Raw genomic sequence first — 26,790 nt, forward strand, 5'->3', positions numbered from 1 at the left:
TATGTGTTAGGCTGTATTTACGCACCTGCTTGAAATGAATGCATAAACATAATTATGACCGGTATTTTTATCAGATGTCCGATAAATTTGAATCATTCCAGACATTGGGACCGGCAGATTAAAGTCCTAGTGTGACCCTGCCGGTCCCAATGTCCGGAATGATTCAAATTTATCGGACATCTGATAAAAATACCGGTCATAATTATGTTTATGCATTAATTTCAAGCAGGTGCGTAATGCTGCGTTCACACCAAAATAACGCCTTTATAAAAAAACGCCTATACTCCATTTGACTTGGCGTTTTTTGATCAAACTTGGCGTGTCCAAGGAGCTGTCACTCAAGTCACCTCAAGTGAGCTTTTTCGAGGCGAGACGAAAACGGGCTGTGCGAAGCAGAACGCATTATGAAGTCAAAAATGAAAAATAGCAGCTGCAGATGAGAAATAAGTCTATATTTAGTTACTACATAACCTATTTATGGAAAAAAAATCTACAGAATGTTTATAAACAAGCTGCTAAATAACTGAACGGGCCGTCTGGTCGCTACCCCCCCACACTGCTCTCCATGAGCCGCTCAGCAGCTGCTGTCTCGGGGCAGAGGTGACTGCGGGAGTCCCGCTACCTCCAAGGCCGGAGCTCGTAGACAGACAGTTTATTTCATAGTTTGATGCTTCGCTATTAGTGGAGCGACATCATTATATATACACTGATTAAATACATTGTTGGTGTAATTAGGAGATTCGACAGGGAATCTATATTTTATATACACAAATTAACAAGTTAAAAGAAAAAAATCCCACCCTGTGTGAAGGAAGCGGTGCCTTTGATGAGTGGCCTCCTGGTGGCGCTATAATAGGGCGGGCGGGGCTTCAGCAATTAATGCTCGTCCCTATTGGTGGTGTAAGTCCACATACCAAATTGGGACTTGCTGGCATGCTGCGAACTGGATTTATAGCTGTGTAAAGCGCTGTTTAAAGCCAGTGGCCTCCTGGTGGCGCTATAATAGGGCGGGGCGGGGCTTCAGCAATCAATGCTCGTCCCAATTGGTGGTGTAAGTCCACATACCAAATTTGGACTTGCTGGCATGCTGCCAACTGGAGTTATAGCTGTTTAAAGCCCGTGCTCAAACGGACATAACGGACAAACGGACAAACGGACAAACGGACATACGGACGGACATAGTCAAGAGCAGAGCGGCTGGCACCGCTAAAAATGTCCCGGTTTTCCGCGGACTGTCGGCCTGCTGCTTGTCTCACCGCAGAGATGACAGCGGGAGCCCCTCGCCTCTCCCCAGGGGAGAGGGCTCGGCGGGCTCGCAGGATTTATATGCATGCCTGTTCATAGCTAAAGTAGTAGCACTTTAATTCATAGTTTGTTGCTTCGCTATACTGGAGCGACATTATTATTATATATATATATATATATATATTATCCCCAGGCCGAGCTGACTGACACACACACACACACACACACACACACACACGCGCGCGCACACACACACACACACACACACACACACACACACACACACACACACACACACACACACACACACACACACACACACACACACACACTTGAAAACTTCAGTTACTAGTTAGTTACTATGTGGATTTTGATTATTATTACAAAACCACTTCAACCCTATATACATTTCGGACATTTACAAGCTCACAATGTGTAATGTTCATATATATATATATATATATATATATATATATATATATATATATATATATATATATATATATATATATATATATATATATATAATATGTGTGTGTGTGTGTGTGTGTGTGCTATAGGCCTATCAGTTATTATTATTATAAACTATCTATATCTATCATATGCATAGGTCTATATTCTGATTTATGTGATTTATCCATCTATCTGTCAACTTTTGCAATGAGATGAAGCGATTCATTGATGCCTGAACGCAACAAACCAATGGAAATGATTCCCTCACAAAACTTTCCCTCACTTTTACTTTTCGCGGGCAACAAATGGTATAAATAAAGGGGTTTTCAAGACTCTTGTCATAGCGATAACATGGATCATCAGCAGCGGATCACACGTCGGAGGCTTTTGATCATCCTTGCCGCCCTGGAAGATGAGGAAACGCGGGAGCAACCCCTGCCTTGCCAGCGCTCTGAGCGGTCTATCTGGGTCCACAGTATCCTCCAGACCCGGTTCGAGTGGGGTGAATTTCACACGCTGGTTCGGGAGCAGATGTTGGATCGAACCCGTTTCCAAGAAGCTTTCAGGCTTTCTGTGGCCCAGTTTGAGGAGCTATTGGCAAGAGTGGGACCACGCATTGCCAGGATGGACACAAATTACTGCCGAGCGATACCCCCAGCTGAACGGCTCGCAATTTGTCTCCGGTGAGATCTCTTTAATTCTAGCAACATGCAAATAAGTGTAGTTGTTTATTTATTTTGCTTATAGCGTATTCTAGAACCCAGTGAAGTGCTATTTACGTTTTCTGTAATATTCTTATGTGGTCGAAATCAACAATGTACATGATGCTAAAGTAGTAATGTGTTCAGGTCAATTTAGAGTAATTTTACCTAACTTGAGTATTTCCATTTGTCGATGATTTGACTTCTACTAGGCCTACAGTAAAAAAAAAACTAAAAAATGTTAAAACTATTTGCTACATTGAGGAAGCAAATATTGTACTTTTGACTTGTGGTGCATTCATTTTAGTACAAAACAAAACAAGATGACCTTTTGCTCTATATAATATAATATAATATAATATATAATAATAATGATAATAACAATGATAATAATAAATATAGCTGCAAGCAGCAATTAGCGGTTTCGAGAATAATGGCAGACTGGCAGACTGTGACAAGAGTGGCAGACTGGCAGACTGGCAGACTTTGACAGAGTGGCAGACTGGCAGACTGGCAGACTGGCAGACTTTGACAGAGTGGCAGACTGGCAGAGTGGCAGACTGTGACAGAGTGGCAGACTGGCAGACTGGCAGACTGTGACAGACTGTGGCAGACTGGCAGACAGACAGACTGTGGCAGACTGGCAGACTGGCAGACAGACAGACAGACAGACAGACAGTGACAGAGTGGCAGACTGGCAGACTGTGACAGACTGGCAGACTGGCAGACTGTGACAGAGTGGCAGACAGACAAACAGACAGACTGTGACAGAGTGGCAGAGTGGCAGACTGGCAGACAGACAGACAGTGACAGAGTGGCAGACTGGCAGACTGGCAGACAGACAGACTGTGGCAGACTGGCAGACTGGCAGACAGACAGACAGTGACAGAGTGGCAGACTGGCAGACAGACAGACAGACTGTGACAGAGTGGCAGACTGGCAGACAGACAGACAGACAGTGACAGAGTGGCAGACTGGCAGACTGACAGACAGTGACAGAGTGGCAGACAGGCAGACAGACAGACTGTGACAGAGTGACAGAGTGGCAGACTGGCAGACTGGCAGACAGGCAGACAGACAGACAGACAGACAGACAGACAGACAGACAGACAGTGACAGAGTGGCAGACTGGCAGACAGACAGACAGTGACAGAGTGGCAGACAGGCAGACAGACAGACTGTGACAGAGAGAGAGAGAGAGAGAGAGAGAGAGAGAGAGAGAGAGAGAGAGAGAGAGAGAGAGAGAGAGAGAGAGAGAGAGAGAGAGAGCAAAGTGCACATGTCTGAATTAACAGGGTCATGTTTTGCATAATGCAATTTAAATGTAAACTGTGACAAGTGGGGTTTGAGCCGTGGACCTTTGGCACATGAGACTAACACTGTATTGATCAAGCTATTCAATCCACAGCCTTGGTCAGTGAGAAGGGAGAATCCAACAAAACAAAACAAAACAAAAGAGGGAATGAAGTACATCATACATTGAAAACAACTACTCTCAATAAGCGTTTCATTTAACAATTGCATGTTTATTCATTGATACAGTCATGTTGTGTGTAATGCAATTGAGTTGAGGTCTGCATGAGGTGAGATTTGAACCGGCGACGCTCTGGTATCAAGGCAGATGATTAAGCCATTGGGCCAACAGACCCGAACTGATGAAAAGGGAGTTCACACACATGACACACTTTCACGCAAATTGCTCAGAAATACTGGATTTAAATGTTTTTCAAACTGCTCAAAATTGCAGACAATCTAAGGGCGGAGTTTACTGGTTAACAATTGCACATGCATTCATTGATACAGTCATGTTGTGTGCAATGCAATTATAATGAATTCTACATGACGTGGGATTCGAACCAGGAACCCTGTGGTTTCAAGGCAGATGATTAAGCCATTGGGCCAACAGACCTGTACTAGTGAAAAGGGAGTTTACACACATGACACACTTTCACGCAAATTGCTCAGAAATCCTTGGTTTAAATGTTTTTCAAACTGCTCAATATATTTCGGAATGGAAACTAGTGGAAAATAGTCGATCTACAAGCTCACAACGCGTTGCTATCTAAAAAGGTGTGAGATTGTAGATCGGCTATTTTCACAAGAAAGTATGTCATACATAAAAAACAACTACTCTCAAAAGCATTTCGTGTTATTGTCTAAACATTGCACATGTCTGAATTAACAGGGTCATGTTTTGTACAATGCAATTTAAATGTGAACTGTAATAAGTGGGATTCGAACCAGGGACCTTTGGCACATGAGGCTCACACTCTACTGGTGGAGCTATCCAATACACAGCCTTAGACAGTGAAAAGGGAGAATCCAACAAAACAAAACAAAAGCGCGAATGAAGTACGTCATACATTGAAAATAACTACTTTCAAGTATTCATTTCTCGTCATCTTTAACAATTGCACATGTATTCATTGATATGGTCATGTTGTGTGCAATGCAATTATAATTAAGTCTACCTGAGGTGGGATTCGAACCGGCTACCCTATGGTTTCAAGGCAGATGATTAAGCGATCAAGCTATTGAACCAACACACCTGAACCTGTGAAAAAGGGCCTCAAACATGTATTTGACACAGTTTCATGCAAATTGCTCAGAAATCCTGGATTTAAATGTTTTTTCAAACTGCTCAAAATTGCAGACAATCTAAGGGCAGAGCTTACTGGTCAAAGTGATACATGTGTTCCTCATGAGTCAAGGCACATGTGTAAGCAGGTTTAACGGCTGTCGGCCAAACGAGGCATGACTTTTGCCTGTTTAAAGTTTGCATTTTCAAAAAATTGCTATAGCGCCCCCCTTTGACCAATTGGAGTAAGATTGGTTTCAGTGATACTTGGAAGGACCCTCTACAATATTGCAAAGTGTCAAACAAATGTGAGTCTGCATGTATGTGTTAGGGGCAGATGAATAATTTAAAAAAAGCTGCAATTTTCATTGGCTTATAAAAGCTTAACGTTTTCACTTATGGAAAATCCGCTTGGTTACGTCTGTCGGCATTGGTCCAAAGTTCATGTGTATACCGTTTCGTACAGATTGCTCATAAATCCCAGGAGGAGTAGGCTTTTTACTGCTTTTTACTGCTTTTCATAGAATTCGAAATGGTGGGAGATCTAAAGGTCAGAGGTCAAAAGTCAAACAGTGAAAGTTGTTAGGCATGAGGAGACGCATGTGTGTATCGAAGTTTCATGGCTGTAGGTCGAACAGGGCATGAGCTGTACCTGTTCAAAGTTGGCATATTTCAATTGAGTGCTACAGCGCCACCCTTTGGCCAATGTTTGTGAGTTTCGGGTTTTCGCCGTTTGGCATAGCCCTCTACCATATTGCCGAATTTCATAAAAAGTGACCACGCGGTTAGGCCAGAACTGGCAAAACCGGCGGAAGAATAATGAACTCTTACAGATGTAATAGGGTTCGAAGCCTGATAGGCTCTCGAAACCTAATAACTAAATATTTTTCAATTGTGTTTTCAAGCTTCTTGGCCACTGGAGACAGCTACCGGACCATAGCTGGCAGTTACCGTGTGGGCATCTCCACTGTGTCTGGGCTGGTGCCAGAGGTTGCCAAAGCCATCTGGGAGTGTCTGGTTGGTGACTTCATGGCTGTACCCACCACAGATGACTGGCGTGCCATCGCTGCTACCTTCCAGCGACGTTGGAACTTCCCAAACTGTGTCGGAGCCATAGACGGGAAGCATGTCGTCATCCAGGCCCCCCCGGCAACCGGCTCACAGTTCCACAACTACAAGGGGACTTTCTCCTTGGTCCTCTTGGCAGTTGTGGATGCTGATAAAAACTTCCTGGTGGTCGACGTCGGCAGCTATGGAGGTTCCAGCGACGGTGGGATTCTGGCACACTCTGCCTTTGGTCAGCGCCTGGTGGATGGCACCCTCTACCTCCCTGGAGACGCTCCGCTTCCTGGGGCAGAAGACTTGGGCCGGCAACCCCATGTCTTTGTGGCAGATGAGGCCTTCCCTCTTCGCCGCAACCTCATGCGGCCATTCCCCGGGGTTCACCTCACCAGGAAGCAGAGGGTCTTCAACTACCGGCTGTCCCGTGACAGACTGGTGGTGGAGAACGCCTTCGGCATCCTGGTAGGCCAGTGGAGGATGTACCATCGAGTCATTCCCCTCCACCCAGACAATGCAGATGCCTGCATCAAGGCCACGTGCATCCTGCACAACTTCATGAGGAGACGCACCAGCCGTGGACCTGCTGCTGCTCGACGACCAGCTGTGGACCTGCCCGTGGAGGGAGAGGCTCCGGGGCTTCGTAGGCTTGGCAAAGTGGGCAACAACAACGCTGCTCGAGAGCCCCTCTTCAGGAGAGATTGCTTCGCCTCGTACTTCTCTGGAGTGGGTGCTGTTCCTTGGCAGGATGGCGTGGCCTAGTCCAACACAAAGGCTCTTTTAAGAGCCACCTCCATATTCCAATGAAAGAGTATAATTCTACTAAACATATGAAAACCCCCCTTTCCTAAAGAAATTCCATTAAGTAACAAGTATGCACAAGCACATAAAAGGGCTCATAAAAGGGCCACTCGTATTCAGATGAAAGAGCAGGTAATTCTACACCAGTACATGTCAAACTTTCCTAAATATGTAGAATATGCACGAGCACACATGGGCCTTTTTAAGAACCGGCCATTTTCAAATAAATGTAATATTTTGAGTATTCCTGGCACACTGATTAAATTGTTTGGCAGAAGGAATCACTGTGCAATGCAGTTATGCAAGAACATGTTTAATAACAATACAAAAAATAACATCTGCATTCAAGTACTGTGTAACAATTATTAGGTATTTTAACTTTATTGGAGTACTTCCAATTTCCAATACTTCTACTCCACTACATATTGTACTTTTACTCCAGTGCAATTATTTGAAAAGTAAGAAAAAGCAAACAAACAAAATAAATAGCCGACCTACAAGGTCACCAAACAATAGTGCAAAAAAGCCTTGCCACAGGTCAGAGGAGAATGTCCAAAAATAGCAGATCTACAAGCTCATAGCTCAAGCTCATAGCGCGGCACAGAGTGCCGTGCTATGAGCTTGAGCTATGAGCTTGTAGATCTGCTATTTTTGAAAATCGTTGAATATATTTATGTATATATTTATTTATTTTTTAAAGACAACATTTTTAACTCAAATCTTTGCTTCTGGGGGTCCCTGGAACAAAACTATTTTCAGATGCGGGTCCATGGCCAAATACATTTTGGGGGTCCTTGACATGAAAAAGTTTGAGAACCACAATATATTTTTGCAATATAACTTCCTTCAAAAAACTGTTAGGATTTAGAACACATTTGTGGAATCCCCCAGAATAGCAGATCTACAAGCTCATATCGCGGCACTTGGTGCAGCGCTATGAGCTGGGAGGGGAGGTGTAGTGTGTACTGTGTACTGATAACATGGATTCACTCTCACGTTCCTCCCCGGTATCAGTCTGGACTTCGGCGCAAGGGAGCAAGTATGAGAAATCATCAATGCGTTTCAACTGCTGTCCGTACAACAGTGAAAAGTATCCAAATCATTTTCTGATTTCTCATACTCGCTCCCTATGGGCCAAAGTCCAGACTGATACCGGGGAGGAACGTGAGTGTGAATCCACGCTATCAGTCTGGCCAATGCTAGGCTAGGTGTAGTGTGTTTTGGAGGGGAGCTGTAGTGTGTTTTTTTTTTTTACAAAAAAAAAAGCACACTACAGTCCCTGCTCTCCCAGTTCATTGAACAACTGATTGTTGACTACCTGCAGTATGTTCAACTTTACCACAGCCTTCCCCCTGGCCGAAAACGTCTTAACTGTGTGGGCAATGCCCAGAAAGTAGTGGTCGTCCCCATCCAGAGCCTGCGGAACAGTGTGAGGGACAGAGGGTCCAGCGGTCTCCGCCATTGCCAACACCAGACTCTCCTGGAAGGCCGTCATGTTCTGGTGCTGGGAGTTGGCCTGATGGCGACGCACCTTTCGGGGCACTGGGATGTCCTCCTCATCCTCAGACAGCCCCAAATCTGGATTGTCCTGGGTCTAGAACCGGGCGATACGGACAAAATGAAATATCACGTTACCTTTGGTCAGTCATATTATATAAGATTTGAAAATAACATAAAAGCTCATGACAAAAGTTTTGTTAGGCTTAATCTGTGATTGATTGATTTGTGAAATAGCGTGAATGTGGTATGTGGTAGCTGTCATTGCAGGTTGTACAGCTGTAGGTTTTCAAATTACCTCCACCTCCACGGCCTCCCCCAGAGGAAAGCATAATCCAAGTTTGAGCTCTCATCTCTGGCTCATTTGTTTCTTAAGCCATAAATGAGATAAATGTGAGGCAAAAAGGAGATTTCAGCTTATGGCTCCTGTTTCTCATCGTTTTCTCCTGAGAAATAAACTCAGTATGTCTCAGATGGAACCTCTGATGAGCCATACAGGATATCTCAAAAATGGCTTAAATGTTGCTCAATGTAGCAGCATTGTTGCATCTCAAATGTATGTTTCTCATTGTTTTCTCCTGAGAAATAGACTCAGTATGTCTCAGATGGAGCTCTGTTGAGCTATACAGGAGATATCAAAAATGGCTTAAATGTTGCTCAGTATAGCAGAATTGTTGCTTCTCAAATATAGCTCAGAGTGAGAGCTCAACATAATCTCATTTAGAGCTCTTTAATACTGAGATCGATCAAATCCCATAAGACTCAGATAGGCACCAGACCTTAATTATTCATAACATATCAAAGGTCTACCAAAGTCTGACCACTAGAAATGACTCAAAAGACTCCTTAATTTATTATTCATCATAGACAAATCATTTTGGTGATCCAATTAGCACATATCAATTATATAATAGTTAAGTCATTATAAGCATATTTATTCATATTTATGGGTGGCAGTGGCTCAGGGGTAGAGTGGCTCACTGTGGCTGGATGGTAACCACAAGGTTGCCAGTTCAAACCCGGTTTCACTGAACCTCTACAGTATATTGCTCCTGATGTGCTGGTTGGTGCATTGCTTGGTTTCCGCCGCCATCGGTGTGTGAATGGGTGAATTGATGCACAATCTATGTAAAGTGCCTTTGATAAAGGCGCTATATAAATGCACCATTTACCATTTATGTTCAAATCTAAAAAAGTCCAATGTAATTGGACATTTCTCCTTTTTCCACAAGACAAAATGTCCAGTATCAGTGATTTAATTTCAGTTATTATTAACAATTTGTTAAAGCCTTCAGGATATCTCATTTGACACCAATAAGGAATTAATTCATTATTTCTGGGACTTACTATGAAATACAAATACAACAAGACCAGGAGACCTGGTTCTGCCAGACCCAGAATAAATTCCCTTTTATGCCCATGTATGGACGAAAGGGGGACAGACTTTTACGCCCATGTATGGACGAAAGGGGGACAGACCGTGTTATGCCCATGTAAGGACGAAAGGGACCGAGTTATGCCCATGTATGGACGAAAGGGGGACGGACAAAGCCTCATGTAGGCCGACCCCCTGGGTCTGGCAACAAAAACTGGGAAACCACGTGATAGATTATGAACGTTTGGGACAACGTTCATAATCCAAGAAATAGGTGACTAGTATCATAAACAACTTCCCTAGGCTCTACTAGGCCTAGGGAACCAGCTTAAAGTTGGGGTGCCTGCAACCTTATACAGGGATTTTAATTCTGACCTCAATAGCTTCGACTACAGTACATACCTGGACAAGGAAAGTGGTGCTGTGAGGATATTATTTTTTGATTTTCGAAGCGCCTTTAACACCATACAGCCCCCCCCCCCTTCTGAAAGACAAACTGAACAGCATGCATGTTGGCCCACACCTTGGCCCTCATTTATCAACGCGGTGCAGCCCAAATAATGGGCGTACGGCGAGATCACCGCACCTTTCGGCATTTATCAATATATCCTGACGTGGGCTTTATCCTACGGTAGGCTGAAATCTCACGTCTGGTCGAGACCAGTTGTTGACGTTGGCTGCACCCGTTTATTCCATCCTAGACCTGCGGAGCAAGCATTGTTTGACTGAGAGGCATCTGGACACATAATCCACTCATAAATGTATATCTACACTAATAAATAATCGCTGTGAAAATATATCATTTTATAAACTAATTTAAACAAACTTCTTTAACAGTCATTCGGTTAAGCTTGCAGATCTGTATGGCTGCATTGGCTATTTGAAAATAGCAGATCTACAAGCTCACAACAGGTCGCATCGCAACGCGTTGTGAGCTTGTAGATCTGCTATTTTCAGCGCAGATCTACTTGTTTGTCATGGTACGACACTCCTAAGTTGACCTTCTATACTTTTGGAAGGCTCATAGAGTCTTAAACCTTAAGACCATACCAAAGGACAAAGTCAAAAAAAAAAAGTGCCGTAACGGGACAAACAAGACATCCATGCGTGCGTCTCAGCCAGTTCTACAACATATCCAAAAAGTGGACCCTAAGTCCTTATCGTATTCGAGATATTGAGCAAGATAGCGAAGCCGTAACCATAGCCAATTAAAGGATAATTAAATCATGATTTGATATCAGGGTTTGATCATCTCGACTTTTGGCATTATTTTACGTGTAGATTTAGGAAAAAAATATATCGGGGAAATCACGGGCCTGGAACACCCTAAAACCAACCAGGAAGTGGCCTTTTGAGGCACTTCCTGTTTTCCGAGAAAAATAAAACGTAAATATTTGGAATCAGTGTCATCATATTTGTCTAAAACCAGAGTCTCGAAGAAAAATATAATTTCTAAAATTTTAGCAAGAGTTGACCTTTGCAGTCTTTTCGCTGAACTTTGAGCTTTATCAGTGTCAAAAAAAATCAGGGCTGGTGCCAAAATATCCGGCTTACTCTCAATATGGATGGAGAGAAGTTTTAGATTTTTTAAAAATATCTGGAGCGATTAGTTCCAGATTTTGTGCTAACTTTTGTGACAAAAGTCAACGTCCAATCTTTTTGGTGAGCTTTTGTATTTCCCAAGGTCCTAGAAAATCGAGACCTATTCCATTCAATTCAGCGTCCTTTTCTGAGTCAGAAAAAGTGTTTTTAAATTTAAAAATGAAATATTTTTAAAAAATGTGAGAAAAGATAAACTTTGAACTATTTCAAAAATCTATAACTTCCCTATTAAACAATACTAGACTATTGTGTAACCTACCATTCGACTCAAAATGATCTAAATAAGAGGGTGGAAGGGTCAAAATAAAATAATAATAATAATAATATGTTTGTGAAAAAAGCTTCCAAGTTTATGACATTTTAACGCTTGTTTAAACCACTTTATAAGGGTCATACAAAATCGAGACCTAGCCTATTCGATTCAGCGTCCTCTTTTGAGTCTGAAAACATGTTTTTTAATTTAAAAAATATATTTTTGAAAAATGTGAGAAAAGCTTAACTTTGAACTATTTCAAAAATCTATAACTTCTTATTGCAGATCAGCTATTTTCTTTTTTTTCTTCGACCATTTTTTTAATATAGTTTGTTGATTACTTTTGATGCAGTATTTTTTTTTTTTTTTAGGTATTAAAAGGGTTACTTAAATTGTCACTTCACTGTCACTGCCACCTACAGATCCCCCCCAATCAGGTGGGGATCCCCTGGGGGTCCCGACCCACAGGTTGAGAACCTGACCAGACCTACAGTGCGACATTACGTCATTACGTCACGCAGCTGTTCAAGGCGGAGCTTATCAGTTTTGAAACGGCCGGTCGGGTTCAGCCAGAGAAACTAACCGTCGGCTAAGAGAACATGTATTTACAAACCAGTTGCTTCCGTGCTTCTACTCTACTAGATAACAGGTAAGATGAATTACTTTATGGAATTAAAGTGTTATCCAACTTGTTAGTATCGTAAACGTCGTGCATTTGTCGTGTATTAGCTATGGATCACACGACGCTCGTCCATCACGAGCGTCACGGCCGAACTTCAACCAGTTTTTTGCACTTTCTCCATTTACAACCTGTACATCTGCATAAACGTTCAGATTTTAAATATAAAGTGCTCAATCTATGGTCACGGATGTTACAAGTCTACTCGGGCACTCGGCAATACCCGTATCGTCTGTATTGTTCAATAAAAAGCATTTTAATTCGATCGATGGCCATTTTCTCCGTATTTCTGTACGCTTTCAACTACTTGACCCTATCGGTTGGGAGGAGTACTGCACTCTGTTATATTATAACTCTATGACAAAATGGCCACCGATCGGATTAAAATGCTTTTTTTTTAACAATCCGGAATATACGGGTACTTACACCGACCCGAAGTGGATTGTAACATCCGTGGCCATGGGGTAAGCACTTTATATTTGAAATCTGAACGTTAATGTAGATGTAGGGCATTACATGGAGAACGTGCAAACACCAGGTTGACGTTTCGTCATGACTGTCATAATACAGGGGGTTATACAGACTCACGCATGCCCAAACATCACTGATCTACAAGCTCACAGCGACGCATTGTGAGCTTTCAAATCAGTTTTTTTGGGGCATGCAACACAGTCTTAGACATGGCATTAGCATATTAATGTCCATGTGGTGCATGATGTCATTGTTTATTTCAGGTATAAATCAGACCACATCAGTGAGAGCTAATGTTGGCCTCATTTGTTTTGACTGTAATTCATTATTATTATTATTATTATTATTATTATTATTATTACATCTATGAATTTTGTTTTGAACCTACAGTACAAAGTAAAATCATTTAATTTAGGGAAAGAGAGTACAAATGTACCAATGGAATGAATGGATCCTTAAGACCAGGGGTCTTCAACGTTTTCAGGCCATGGACCCCCTAGCTGAGAGAGAGATGAGGCAGGGACCCCCTCTATATTGTATAAAATTGTGTTTCAGATTCAACTTTTTTTGTTTACTTGGTCTGTTCTTTTTCCCTCTTTGCCAAAAATAGCTGATCTACAAGCTTGCAGCGTGAGGCGTTGTGAGCTTGTAGATCTGCTATTTTTGGCTAAAGTTCTCCTCACAAAAGGGATGCTAAGGTTCAATTGGTTAAGGTAAAATAAATAATCATATCACACAAAGATTTGGCGGACCCCCTGTAGTAATTCTGAGGACCCCCTAGGGGTCCCGGACCCCCTGTTGAAGACCCCTGCTTAAGACAGTTAAATTAACATATAATCATATCACACAAAGATTTGGTGGACCCCCTGTAGTAATTCTGACCCCTTGTAGTTATTCTGAGGACCCCCTAGGGGTCCCGGACCCCCTGTTGAAGACCCCTGCTTAAGACAGTTAAATTAACACTGAGTTTAGTCTGCACATTTTTTACTGTTTTTTTCTAATCTGTTTTAAAGCATTGCAAATACGGAGACTATATGGAGGTCATGTTTTAGTTTAACAGTCTATTGTTATGTGGAAAGCAACAGACAAACACTGTTAACATGCAAACCATATATGTCAAATTATCTTTAGGTGAAGTTCTCACAGCTACACAATGGATGCTGAGCATTGAGGTCGGTCGTTGTGGCTCCACAGATCAACTTCCTGGCTGGAATGGCAGTTTTCCAGTTATTACAACTTTGGTGTACCAGGAGGAGCACGCCTGTTACACACTGGAATTCATTCAAAGGTAACTTTCTGCTTGAAGTAGAACCATCATGTGTAACTCAAAAGATGTGCTCTCTTGTAGAACAGCTGTGAGTGCACCTTTTCCATATGTGTTTTGTGATTTCAGATGTTTCGTTGGGATCAACCCATTGGCGCAATTTGGCGGTGGCACCAAACAACAAAGCTGCTCAGCCAGAAAAGTGGGTTTGTCCTCCTGTCTCCTCCCTCCTGAAGCAATTGATGGACTTCGATTGGCTTTGAGTGTAAGTTATGTGCAAAAAATTTGGACCATTCTCTTCCCCACTATATGAATGACATTGTCATGGTCATATTTTAGTAGAGTTTTATTACTTAATTAGTTTTTTTTAGATCTCTATCTCAGGCTCTGATTTTAGGAGTTGTTCAGAAGTAAAGAAGTGGTCAGAACACTGTCTTAAGTTACATTTTATTTATCTATTTGTAAGAACGTTTCGATTAGCTGACCTTCATTAGGTAGCTAAGCAAATAAATCTTAAGTAATTGAATATGGTGTGCAGGACCACTTATTTTCTTCTCTACGTTGGCTGTCATCTCCTGTGTAACTGCATGTCCTTTGTAAGTAGGTGTGCAAAAGGACTTTACCTATTAGGTGTTGTTCAGAAAAGGGAAAGTCAACTAATGTAAGAAGAAAGGATCACAGGGCAGTTTCTGGATTGCCCCTCACCTCCCCAGACCTGCCATCTTCTAACTGTCCACACACCTTTCCTCATCACCTGTCTCACATGACAACTGTCCCCAATTCTCAGCCCTGTAGATACCTGACCTTCTCTGCTTGTCTTCCCACCTACACCTCATAATCAGCTTTCAATACTTATATTGTTCTTTTTTGTGCCCTTCCAGATTGTCATGTCACTGATTTCCAACCATGAGTTCCTCACCCCGGTGGATGCCTGCTGGTTTAGACATCCTGCCTGAATGGACTTTTGACATCTCCTTAACGGACTTGTTTGCCGTGTGAGTTTTATGCCTCAAGAGTTTTGGTTCCACGCCCTTTTTCTCTTTTTTTGTTTTGGTTTATTTTCAGATATTTTTTTCTAATGTTAGATTTCATGTCTCTCCAGCCTTCTGCTCAATGGTCTGCACCACAGCTAGCAAGCCCTAAGGCCATCACACCAGTCCATACCCAGGGCTTCTGTCCACAGATTCCTGACACGGTACAATGTTCTTTTCAATACTATGTAAGGTCTTTACTTAACCCATTTAGACCTGGGAACGATTCTACAAATGTCTTCTAAATCCTGACAGTTTTCTGAAAAAACCCTGTTTCTATGTCAGTCATTCTCAAACATTTTTATGTCGAGGACCCCCAAGATTATATGTAATTGGCTGCCGACCACCATCTGAAAATATGTTGTTCCAGGGACCCCCCTGAAGCAAAGATTTCAGTTAAAAACGCTCTGAAAAAATATATCCAAAGATTTGCACTACATTTTCACGTTTTTTCAAAAAGTGCCGGGCTATGAGATTGTAGATCTGCTATTTTTCAATAGCTAAAGTATAACATAATGCTTAAAACACCAAAAGGAGTCCCGTACAAAATGGGTTAAAGATACAAATGTCGTAAGTGTTGGTTAGTTAATCTACAATTGGCTGTAGATTTTCAATTTGACAGACTACAAACTACCGCTAATATTATTTTGCTATGTCTCCAGCTTTATGATCCGTTTTCAAGTGGGGCTAGCCCTTGGGCCACACCGGTCTTTCCCCAGGCCCAGCTCTTGACACGGTAAAATGTTTTCAATACATTTAATGTCTACATTTAAGTTGTGACTTTGTAATATTTCAGATATACTGTAAGTGTTGGTTCACTAGTAGTAAGAGACCACACCTTCTGCTCAAATTTAACAGTATCGCAGGGCAAAGCTGTGGATGAGAAGGTTTGTTGGGGAGGAGGGGGGAATTAATTTGAGTCAACTGATCTCGGGTGTATTTATACTGTGGTGAATGTTATGTGATGAACACAACACTCCATTGAACACAACTTCATTTAGTAAATGTATTTGTACTGATCTTTGACAGACTACAAACTAATGTCATTTTTCTGTCTCTCAGCCTTATGACCCATTTAACTATGGTCTACAGCCATGCCCTCCGGCCTCTACACAGGCCTGTCGACCTGTTGAAGAGGTATGTTTTCTTTAGATTGAATTTATTTGTGACTTGTATTACATTCCACATTGATTTTGATTGGTCTATCTAAAATCCACAATGCATTGCATAAAGGCATAGCTATTTTTTAAAGATCTTTGACAGACTACAAACTAAGGTTACTTTTCTATGTCTCTGCAACCTTGTGATACCTTTTACCCCGATCTACAGCCATACCCTCCAGCCTCTTCTACACAGGCCTGCCGACCTGTTGATGAGGTATGTCTTTCTTAACCCATTTAGACCTACAAGCTCGGAGCACAGCACTCGGTGCTGCGCTATGAGCTTGTATAGTAGCCTATAGTTTTGATGATTTTTGACCAAGTACAATTAAGGGCCTTTTCTCTTTTCTGCACAGCCGTATGCAGCTACATATATGGACTTGGATCAGTGGAACCAAGAAACACCCAGTGTACTGCAACCTCCATCTCCGTCCAGTGATGCTCCAGTAGAAGGTGTGGTTCCTCAGCTAAGTGTCAGCAGACTTGGCACTGTTGTCCTTCAAATTCAGGATTCATAGATGAGTTTTGCATTCTACTTTTTTTTTTTTTTACTTTTCTTTACAGTTTTTGACGTGCTTTCAATCTTTCCAGGTCAACCAAATCCATCGGACCAGAGCATACCAGAGGGTCAAGGGTGGCAGCCTTGCGACTCTTGTCGGTTTGAGGTGGAGAAGCTCCAGCTCCAGTTGAGGAGGATAACCACTGTGCTCTCCAGTATCAGTAAGTTTTATTGCCTGTAATGTTGCAGGTTTCAGTTGTCTGCTAATGTCTTTGTCTCACTTGAAACTTTACTTTATCCTGTACCTCTTTTGTGAGTTCTCTGACATGACTGGAAAACTTTGGTATCCCAAAATATCCCTACATTTTCTGTTTACTGAAGAGCAGGGGAGATCGACCCCTGCTACTGAACAAATACTCATCAATGACTGCTATCAGAATATACTGTAGAGCTATATAGAACAGTACTCAATCTTATTGTTTTACAAATACACTCAGTAGACTCAGATTTTTTTGTCTTTGTTCTAGGCTCTGAGCAACTAGACGCACTGAAGGGCTTTATCACCCTGGTGACCTAGAGTCTGGAGTGTCCAGTCTCGGGCAGCAGGAGCTATATCCAGGTATGGATGTTTACGTTTGCCATACATTTCACACTGAACCTGACGTTCTTGGTAGCGAGTGATCCGTGTTGTGAGCTGCAACTAGATAGTGAAGTTTTCAGAAGGTCACAGTTGTCTGTTTTCATGGTGCACTGAGCGCAGAAAGGGGTCAATGTAGCTGAGCCTTACAAGTGCAAAACTGATGTCTTAAAATGCAGTTGGTTAATTGCTCGCTCTCTATTCACAGGCTGTGGACAGTTGATTTCCTCTGTGCAGCTGGCCAGGAAGGACTGCAAGAGGCTATTCCACGCGTTGTTCGAGGTGTTCTTCACCCATGAGGAGTGCCGCAATGCCGTCATATGCGGAAAGCATGGTGTCATCCCAGAGGGGAAGAACAAACTGGATGAGGCGAAGAGGGATGCACTGTTCAGTAAGTATTTGTCACACCACTAGTTCCTCAGAGTAGTGTTATAGATGGCCAGTCAGTGGAGTTGGTAACCACTTATAGATATCTTGGGACCATAATCGACAATCGTCTGAAATTCGATTCCAATACTGAAATTGTTTGCAAGAAAGGCCAGCAGTGCCTTTTCTGTTTAAGGAAGTTAGCCAGGTTTCAGGTAAACAAATCAATGATATAGAGCCTTCATTGAATCTGTCATATACTTTGCTGCTATTTGCTGGTATGATAATCTAGGTATTAGACAGAAAAATGCCCTTAAAGGAGAATTCCATACTAAAAGGCTTTCTTACCTTTCTTTGTAGTTGTTAAGTACACACCAAAGAGGTCCAGGTGTTATTTTGTGCAAAAGCTCCTTATTGGCCTTATTTCCCCTACCATGAGCCCTAAATGAATTGCATTGAATGGGGCTATGGGGTGTTGTGCTAATTCGCTTATTTCTTTTGCTCAAAATTATTATTATTTTTGTATATATCCTCTTTCCATAATGTAAATAATATCCCAAGCGGCACACTTTACTACTTATTTCGATGGAAATAAGCGAATTAGCACAACACCCCATAGCCCCATTCAATTCCCATTCCATTCAATGCAATTCATTGAGGGCCTACGGTAGGGGAAATAGGCAATAAGGAGTTTTTGCACAAAATAAACACCTGGACCTCTTTGGTGGGGACGTAACAACTACAAAGAAAGGTAAGAAAGCATTCTAGCATGGAATTCTCCTTTTAAGGGGGCTAAAAAGATTGTTGGGGGTATCTTGTGACAATATACACATGTCTGTCTTACTGTATTGTGTTTTAGGGCGTTTATTATCTGCTGTGAAAGGCCCAGCTTGGGACATATAAATATACTTGATCCTTGACAAATCTTGGTTTTGTAAATTATATTCTCAATTTATGATGTCGGGCAATTTGGCTGCCTTTGTGCAGTAAAAAAAATGCATGTTCCAACATGTTGCGCTGGTGGGACGTACAGTACACTCTGAACCAGGTTGGCCTCGTCTGTGGCTATGCTGTGCTCAGTCTGTAGAGTCATATAGTCTTTAAAATGTATATATTTAACCGGGGGAAACCCATGTTGACTGACTTGTGTCATGTCATTCTCTGTCTGCAGACTACGTCTTGCGGTGTTCCTCTCTGGCATCATGGACCAATGGTTTCAGTGAAGAGGGCTTGAAGAAAGCCATGACCAACAAGTGCCGAAGCCGTGCTGCAAAGGACTATGTACTCCCCAGTGTTTTTGGCAGCAGATTTTAGTTTTAGTCATTAGTCTCTTGAATAGTTTTCACTTAGTTTAGTCACCTGGAATGTTTTAGTGTTAGTCTAGTTTTAGTCAACTAAATGTCATAAGATTTTAGTCGACTAAATCTACAGTTGATTTAGTCGACTAAAAATGTATTTTGTCGGGCCTTGATGCCGTCGTAATGACTGTTTTTACACTTGCTGAAAATAGCCAATCTACAAGCTCACAACACGTTGCACCGCAACACGTGAGCTTGTAGATCTGCAATTTTCAGCATGCAACTAATTGTAAGATGACATATACTAGATCGCTTGTCCACTAGTCCCTTCCTAACATTTTAGTCTAGTTATTTGTTGACGAAATTGTCAGTATATTTAGTCATCATAGCTTTTATTTAGTTTCCATTTAGTTTGTCAGTGGAAAAAGGTAGAACATTTTTCGTCTTAGTTTTAGTCTCCCCACTCCCAGTATACCTAAGTTTCAACTTTTATGTAAATTGATGCCAATACATTTTTGTTTTTGTACATATAAATATATGTTAAAGCTGCCTGCTGTTTGTGGATACTTCAATAAATGTGTTTTTGCCACAATTAATGCTGTTTTTTAAATATTTATTAGCATGTTCACTCATTTATACCTCAATGAGAAATGGGAAATTAAATCTCAATTATTGCTAATGTATGTCTCAATGAGAAGCTAAAGAGACTTAACAAAGCCAATAGGGAGATCTCACCTATGCCTCATTTATCACTCAAATACAGCTCTTAATGTATCTCGCCTATGTCTCATGTATCTCTCAAATACAGCTTTTAATGTATCTCGCCCATGTCTCATTTATCTCCCAAATACAGCTCTTATTGTATCTTGTCTATTCCTCATCTATCTCTCAAATACAGCTCTAATGTATATACCGCTGTCTCCCCCTATGTCTCGCTTACGGATCCTAGTATTCAAGTTAGGAGCCATAAAATCCATAGGTGATCTTTAAGTGATCTTCAAATGAGAAATAAAAGCTGGTTGCTCAAGAGAAGCATCTGAGATTAAAATGAGAAGCAGATTTTTCCTCTGGGCCTCCCTGTGGCATTTAGTTCATATTGTTATAGGTTGATTCTGTGTATTGTACTGTGGTTCTATGGATTATACTATGATTCTGTGTAGTGTACTGTGGTTCTATGGATTGTACTATGATATGTGGTAGTTTAATTAGGCATTGAAGGTTCAATGTTTATGTAAAACTGTATTTATGCTCTGCTCTGGGGGTTGTGTGATTGAATATCTGTGACATGTTTGCACAGGGAATCTTTAATATCACAAGAGCAGAGTCACACCGCCAAACTTGAATGCAATATCATTGCATATATGGTAAATGGTTAATATGGTAATGGTTAATAAATGGTAAATGGATAATTAATGGTCTGGTTATTTCTGAGCTGAAGTGTCTAAATGAACTGAGATTATTAGGGTTTAATTGAAGATTCTTCTGAACATGTATTCGATTGCTTTGTGATCAATTCAAACACTTTAATTTTAAAATAACAAACAGAAATCAGAAAATAGCTTATCTACAAGCTCACTACGTGTCGCGACCTGTGTGCGACAGAAGACAATGCTGCCTTCTATGGAATCAAAATGACTGCAATCAGTCGTAGTGACAGAACTTTAATCCATGTGAATACTTCCCAGACAATACCTAGTCTCTCCAATATCAATGCAATAATTACATATTTCCCAGCCCTTACCTGGGTTTCTGGGATGTCCTCATCCGAAAGGGTGCCCTCGGGAGATGGAGATCTACATGTACAGAAAAGAACAAAAATAAATCAGGACAGAAGGAAACACTAACCATTCAGTCACAAAAGTACATCATAAAGCAATAAACATTTAAGCAATTAAAAGCTTGATACTTAGTATTCTTAAACTTTCACTCTGTGCTCTTTTTTCCCCTCTACACCAAACCTCTTTGCTGAAAATAGCACGAGGCGTTGTGAGCTTGTAGATTTGCAACAATAACTTTTACTCTTATGTACCTGTACATAGGATGTACAGTAACAATAACACAAACCTAGAAGGTAGGCTGCTGCTGGTGCCCTGAGCTGCTGGGCAGTCCAATATGGGACCTAGGTTCAGGGTGAACTCATCGGGTACTGGATGTGGTTGGAAGGTGTGGGGGTGGGTAGCAGCAGCAGGGGCCCTCTTGCGGGAGGCAGTGGCACCAGGCTTTTTAAGTGGTCCTGGAGGCCGCACGACGCCGCTGGTGCCCTGGGAGGTAAATGTGCTGCTGTTCTGTGGTCCTAGTAGGATCAGAAACAGAATCATCTTTATTGTCACATCCAAAGTTTACAGGTGTAAAACAGTGGGTGAAATCCGTTTTAGTGCAAGCTCCATTTTTGAATGTTTCAAGAAAAGAGAAAGGCGAGAGAGAGGGGGGGGGGGGGGGGGGCAAAATAAGGCAAAATAATAAGGAATAAAAAGATAGAAGAGACAACGACGTATCTACATACAGTATACGCATAGCATATCCATCCAAAACATATATGTACATGAGATTTCGAAAGGTGCATGAGCATAGCAGCTGGTATCTGTTCCTAGACATTAGTGCAAGAACAGTTTCAGTGCATGTACATGAAGATTATGGTGCAGATTACCATGGGGGGTAGCAGCGCTCATCTCCATGTTGCCAGTCGTGTCCCTTTTCTCAAGATGGTCCTTCATGAAGGACATGACCGTGGCAAATGTCCAGGTCTTAATGGGCACATTGGCCGAGCCACTTGTGCTGCAGTCCTTCACCCATTGCAGGTGCTTCTTGTATCCCTCTTTCAAGGTCTTCCACCTTCTCATGCACTCTGCCACTGGGGAAAAACACAAAATACATGTGACCTGAGTAAAGCAGCAGCTACATCATATCAAAATAACAATTATAACATGCATTGTAAAATGATGTATTTATTCATATACATTTAGACATTACAGTGTGCTTGTTATTTGCCAAGTGAACTAGCCAGTATGGACAACTAAGTAATGTAGAACTGTGCATGCATGAACATTTCTGCTTTCAGGTGTCATGCTTCTATGTTGTCCCATAAATGCTTATCTCTCTATTATCCAACTATAACTAATGCAAAGGACTGAGGGCTGTGAAATTACACATAGGAAAAATGCATCTCTCGCTTGCAGATTATGCATGTTGTTGTGCATACATTGCCAGCTACAGATGGAAAATAAAATGCCAGCCATCATCTGAACTGAAATACAGTGATTTATTCTAGTTTAAGTTCAGTCGGATGCAATTGTACTTCCACAAGCAGTATATGGCATCACAAGCACTTGGATGCAGATAGTAGGCCATTCATTGATTGATAGAATCGATCAGTATATTGATCAGCATTTTTACAGATCAAACCTCCAAAATATTACAACTTTTCATATATAATAATCAGGTAACATGTTAGCCCTGAGCACTTGTGTACTGTACTTAAGCACAATTTTGAGGTACTTTTACTTTACTGGAGTATTTTCAGTACTTCTACTCCACTACATCTCAAATGTAGAGACAAATATTGTACTTGTACTTTTATCTACAAGCTCACACGTGTGAGCTTGTAGATCTACAGCAGGGGTCTTCAACAGGGGGTCCGGGACCCCTAGGGGGTCCTCAGAGTTACTACAGGGGGTCCGCCAAATATTTGTGTGATGTGTTTTTTTTTTTACCTTAACCACTTGAACCCTAGCATCCCTTTTCTGAGGAGAACTTTAGCCAAAAAATAGCAGATCTACAAGCTCGTAGCTTGTAGATCTGCTATTTTTGGTAAAGAGTGTAGAGAAACAAAAAGAGCTAATTTAAAAAAAAAAAAAGTAAAAGAGAGGGGGTCCCTGATTCATCTCTCTCTCTCAGCTAGGGGGTCCCTGGCCTGAAAACGTTGAAGACCCCTGATCTACTCTACAGAGTATTTCTACAGTGCAGTATTGATACTTTTACTTAAGTAAGAAATGTGAGTATTATATATTTAGCATTTTTGCTAGTATTTTAACTCACCTTCCTCGCCAACTATAGCAGATACTTTCTTCCATGAGTCCAGTGTCTTCAACTTATTTCGGTAGTCAACAAGTGTTTTGTCGTACAGTATGGGGTACTGACTCACTGCAAAGATCAGCCTGTCTTCCCACTTCTGCCTCCTCGCCTTTTTTAATGCTTTTTTGCCTTGTCTTTTTCCTTGCTGACTACCTTGCCTGTTGTTACCTTCCATCTCTCTCGCTCGCCATTACTGTCTTCTTCACCCAGACCTCTCCACAAAGGGGGTGTGTTCAGGTGGGCAGAGTATCAAGCCAGCTGTTTCCCTGACACCCGACACCACCGTCCTCGGGAAGTCAGTGGTCACACAAAGTGCAAGGACAAAATAGGTCTTCCACCTTCTCATGCACCCCGCCACTGGGGAAAAACACAAAATACATGTCATGTGACCTGAGTAAAGCAGCAGCTACATCATATCAAAATAACAATTATAACATGCATTGTAAAATGATGTATTTATTCATATACATTTAGACATTACAGTGTGCTTGTTATTTGCCAAGTGAACTAGACAGTATGGACAACTAAGTAATGTAGAACTGTGCATGCATGAACATTTCTGCTTTCAGGTGTCATGCTTCTATGTTGTCCCATAAATGCTTATCTCTCTATTATCCAACTATAACTAATGCAAAGGACTGAGGGCTGTGAAATTACACATAGGAAAAATGCATCTCTCGCTTGCAGATTATGCATGTTGTTGTGCATACATTGCCAGCTACAGATGGAAAATAAAATGCCAGCCATCATCTGAACTGAAATACAGTGATTTATTCTAGTTTAAGTTCAGTCGGATGCAATTGTACTTCCACAAGCAGTACATGTCATCACAAGCACTTGGATGCAGATAGTAGGCCATTCATTGATTGATAGAATCGATCAGTATATTGATCAGCATTTTTACAGATCAAACCTCCAAAATATTACAACTTTTCATATATAATAATCAGGTAACATGTTAGCCCTGAGCACTTGTGTACTGTACTTAAGCACAATTTTGAGGTACTTTTACTTTACTGGAGTATTTTCAATACTTCTACTCCACTACATCTCAGAGACAAATATTGTACTTGTACTTTTATCTACAAGCTCACACGTGTGAGCTTGTAGATCTACAGCAGGGGTCTTCAACAGGGGGTCCGGGACCCCTAGGGGGTCCTCAGAGTTACTACAGGGGGTCCGCCAAATATTTGTGTGATGTGTTTTTTTTTTTACCTTAACCACTTGAACCCTAGCATCCCTTTTCTGAGGAGAACTTTAGCCAAAAAATAGCAGATCTACAAGCTCGTAGCTTGTAGATCTGCTATTTTTGGTAAAGAGTGTAGAGAAACAAAAAGAGCTAATTTAAAAAAAAAAAAGTAAAAGAGAGGGGGTCCCTGATTCATCTCTCTCTCTCAGCTAGGGGGTCCCTGGCCTGAAAACGTTGAAGACCCCTGATCTACTCTACAGAGTATTTCTACAGTGCAGTATTGATACTTTTACTTAAGTAAGAAATGTGAGTATTATATATTTAGCATTTTTGCTAGTATTTTAACTCACCTTCCTCGCCAACTATAGCAGATACTTTCTTCCATGAGTCCAGTGTCTTCAACTTATTTCGGTAGTCAACAAGTGTTTTGTCGTACAGTATGGGGTACTGACTCACTGCAAAGATCAGCCTGTCTTCCCACTTCTGCCTCCTCGCCTTTTTTAATGCTTTTTTGCCTTGTCTTTTTCCTTGCTGACTACCTTGCCTGTTGTTACCTTCCATCTCTCTCGCTCGCCATTACTGTCTTCTTCACCCAGACCTCTCCACAAAGGGGGTGTGTTCAGGTGGGCAGAGTATCAAGCCAGCTGTTTCCCTGACACCCGACACCACCGTCCTCGGGAAGTCAGTGGTCACACAAAGTGCAAGGACAAAATAGCCGATCGGATCTACTGTACAAGCTCTGCCATTTTCAAAAGATGTTCATACATTTTATACATTTGAAAACTTGTGAAATGGGACATTCTGCATAATGAGTACTTTTACTTTTTGGTACTTTAAGTACATTTTCATGCCAATACTTTTGTAGCCTAATTTTACTCAAGTAAATTTGTATTACCAGACTTTTACTTGGAGTGTTTCTATATTGCAGTATTGATACTTTTACTTAAGTAAAAAAAAAAATACTTTTCCCATCACTGACACACACACACACACACACACACACACACACACACACACACACACACACACACACACACACACACACACACACACACACACACACACACACACACTGCAGGCAGCGAGGACAGCTCCTCTTGCTGGCCGAGAGCAGAGACTGATCTGTTGTGATTTGTCGGTGTCTCGGTGATAAAGGTTATTATTAATTCATGACAGTATGTAGTAACTTTAAAGGGGCTACACCATGAATTTCATTTTTTTTTAGGTTTTTAGTATTTTTTGGGCTCCCAAGTGTCTCTTGTACCCCGAAAAATATATTTTTTTTAACATTCAGTCATTCATGCTCATTTCATGGATTTCCTGAATGGGTGTGTCTGAACAGGCCATTTCAGAATGGCAGGGCAAGTGATGTCACTTGCCCTGATTTTGCATTGATGATGGCCAGACAGAATTGCTCAGTAGCTCCCCCCTGCCCAATAGGACGTTTTGGTATTGCAGCTGAAAAAGCTTGGAATGACAGACAGTCAGATTGTGAGAAAAAAATATCTGGATGTTTTTTAGGCTTACAACCTGTTTAAAACGTATTGGGGGCAATATTTATATATAATATACATATTTTTAATTCATGGTGTAGCCCCTTTAATATTCGTTTTGTGTGGGTGTATGTAGTCCAATTCGGCCTCCGGTTTTCATCCACCCCGCTCCGCCCGGTGAAAACCGAGTGGAAAACCGGGCTGTGGTCCACTGACCACAGCGGACCGTGTGGCCTGTCTGCCCCCCAGCAGGCTCTCCTTTCCCCGGGCTGAGCTCGTAGAGCGAGGGGCCTGCCTCACGGAACATAACCAGTTTTAACTGCTTTCACGACTTGTTGGTCACATATCCTTTTATTTCCGACCATATCTATGCAATGTTCTTGCCAAATCACCATTAATATTACATATACAACCTTTATTTTAAAAAATAGATTTTTATTTCGGAAACCGCTGCTGCGAGCAGGCTGCGAGCAGCGAGCTGACATTCTTTTTGGCTCAATGAGCTAGACCACGCCTACTCAGGTCCTGCTGTGCTCTGATTGGCTAGAATTGCGCTTCAAGACGCCAACATTTTCTAGGCTTCAAAAACAAAAGCTTCAAAGCTCGGGTCTGGGGAGAAAAAAAGCACGCCTTTACATTTAGGCGTTTAAACGCCCATGAAAAATTTTAAAACGCCAATTTGCATAGAGATAACATTGAAAATAAAAGCTTTTTTTCAATAGGCGTTATTTTGGTGTGAACACGGCATAAATACAGCCTAACACATAGGCCTACAGCATTATATTTTGGATTGAGCTATTTGAACATGAACCATGATGAGCGAGTAATATACACATTTTATATACATTCAAATACATTCATTACCTACATTACCGTTTGCACATGCTGCATCACTGCGTGCGTAATGGTTTCTCAATAATCAATTGCATTTGAACGCATTTTCTAATGGGCACTGCACAAAAATGGGCATTTCAGATTAATCCTTCATAACGTGGCTCAGCTGACCTGGCAATAAATTATAGACCACTACTCACTCACAGGAGGTTATACTGTATAGTTAGGCAGTGG

General features: G+C 41.5%; 2 protein-coding genes across 2 annotated transcripts in view; one reads left to right on the top strand and one right to left on the bottom strand.

The window, feature by feature from the left end:
- LOC311056925 (parvalbumin beta-like) overlaps window positions 1-26,790 on the top strand; it is a 523,075-nt gene that overhangs the window by 329,311 nt on the left and 166,974 nt on the right. The gene's annotated exons all lie outside the window — the stretch shown is intronic.
- Window positions 19,956-23,166, bottom strand: LOC311056710 (uncharacterized protein; the record flags this gene model as incomplete). Its single annotated transcript, XM_084073518.1, has 5 exons — window positions 23,005-23,166; window positions 21,617-21,820; window positions 21,034-21,262; window positions 20,711-20,762; window positions 19,956-19,964 (listed from the first exon to the last, which is right to left on the bottom strand). The coding sequence occupies exons 2-5, from the start codon at window positions 21,807-21,809 to the stop codon at window positions 19,956-19,958; spliced, it is 483 nt and encodes a 160-aa protein (XP_083929644.1). The 5' UTR covers window positions 21,810-21,820; window positions 23,005-23,166.

The sequence above is a fragment of the Gymnoscopelus microlampas genome (genome assembly GCF_963454915.1).
Source record: "Gymnoscopelus microlampas genome assembly, chromosome: 12".
Taxonomy (NCBI): domain Eukaryota; kingdom Metazoa; phylum Chordata; class Actinopteri; order Myctophiformes; family Myctophidae; genus Gymnoscopelus; species Gymnoscopelus microlampas.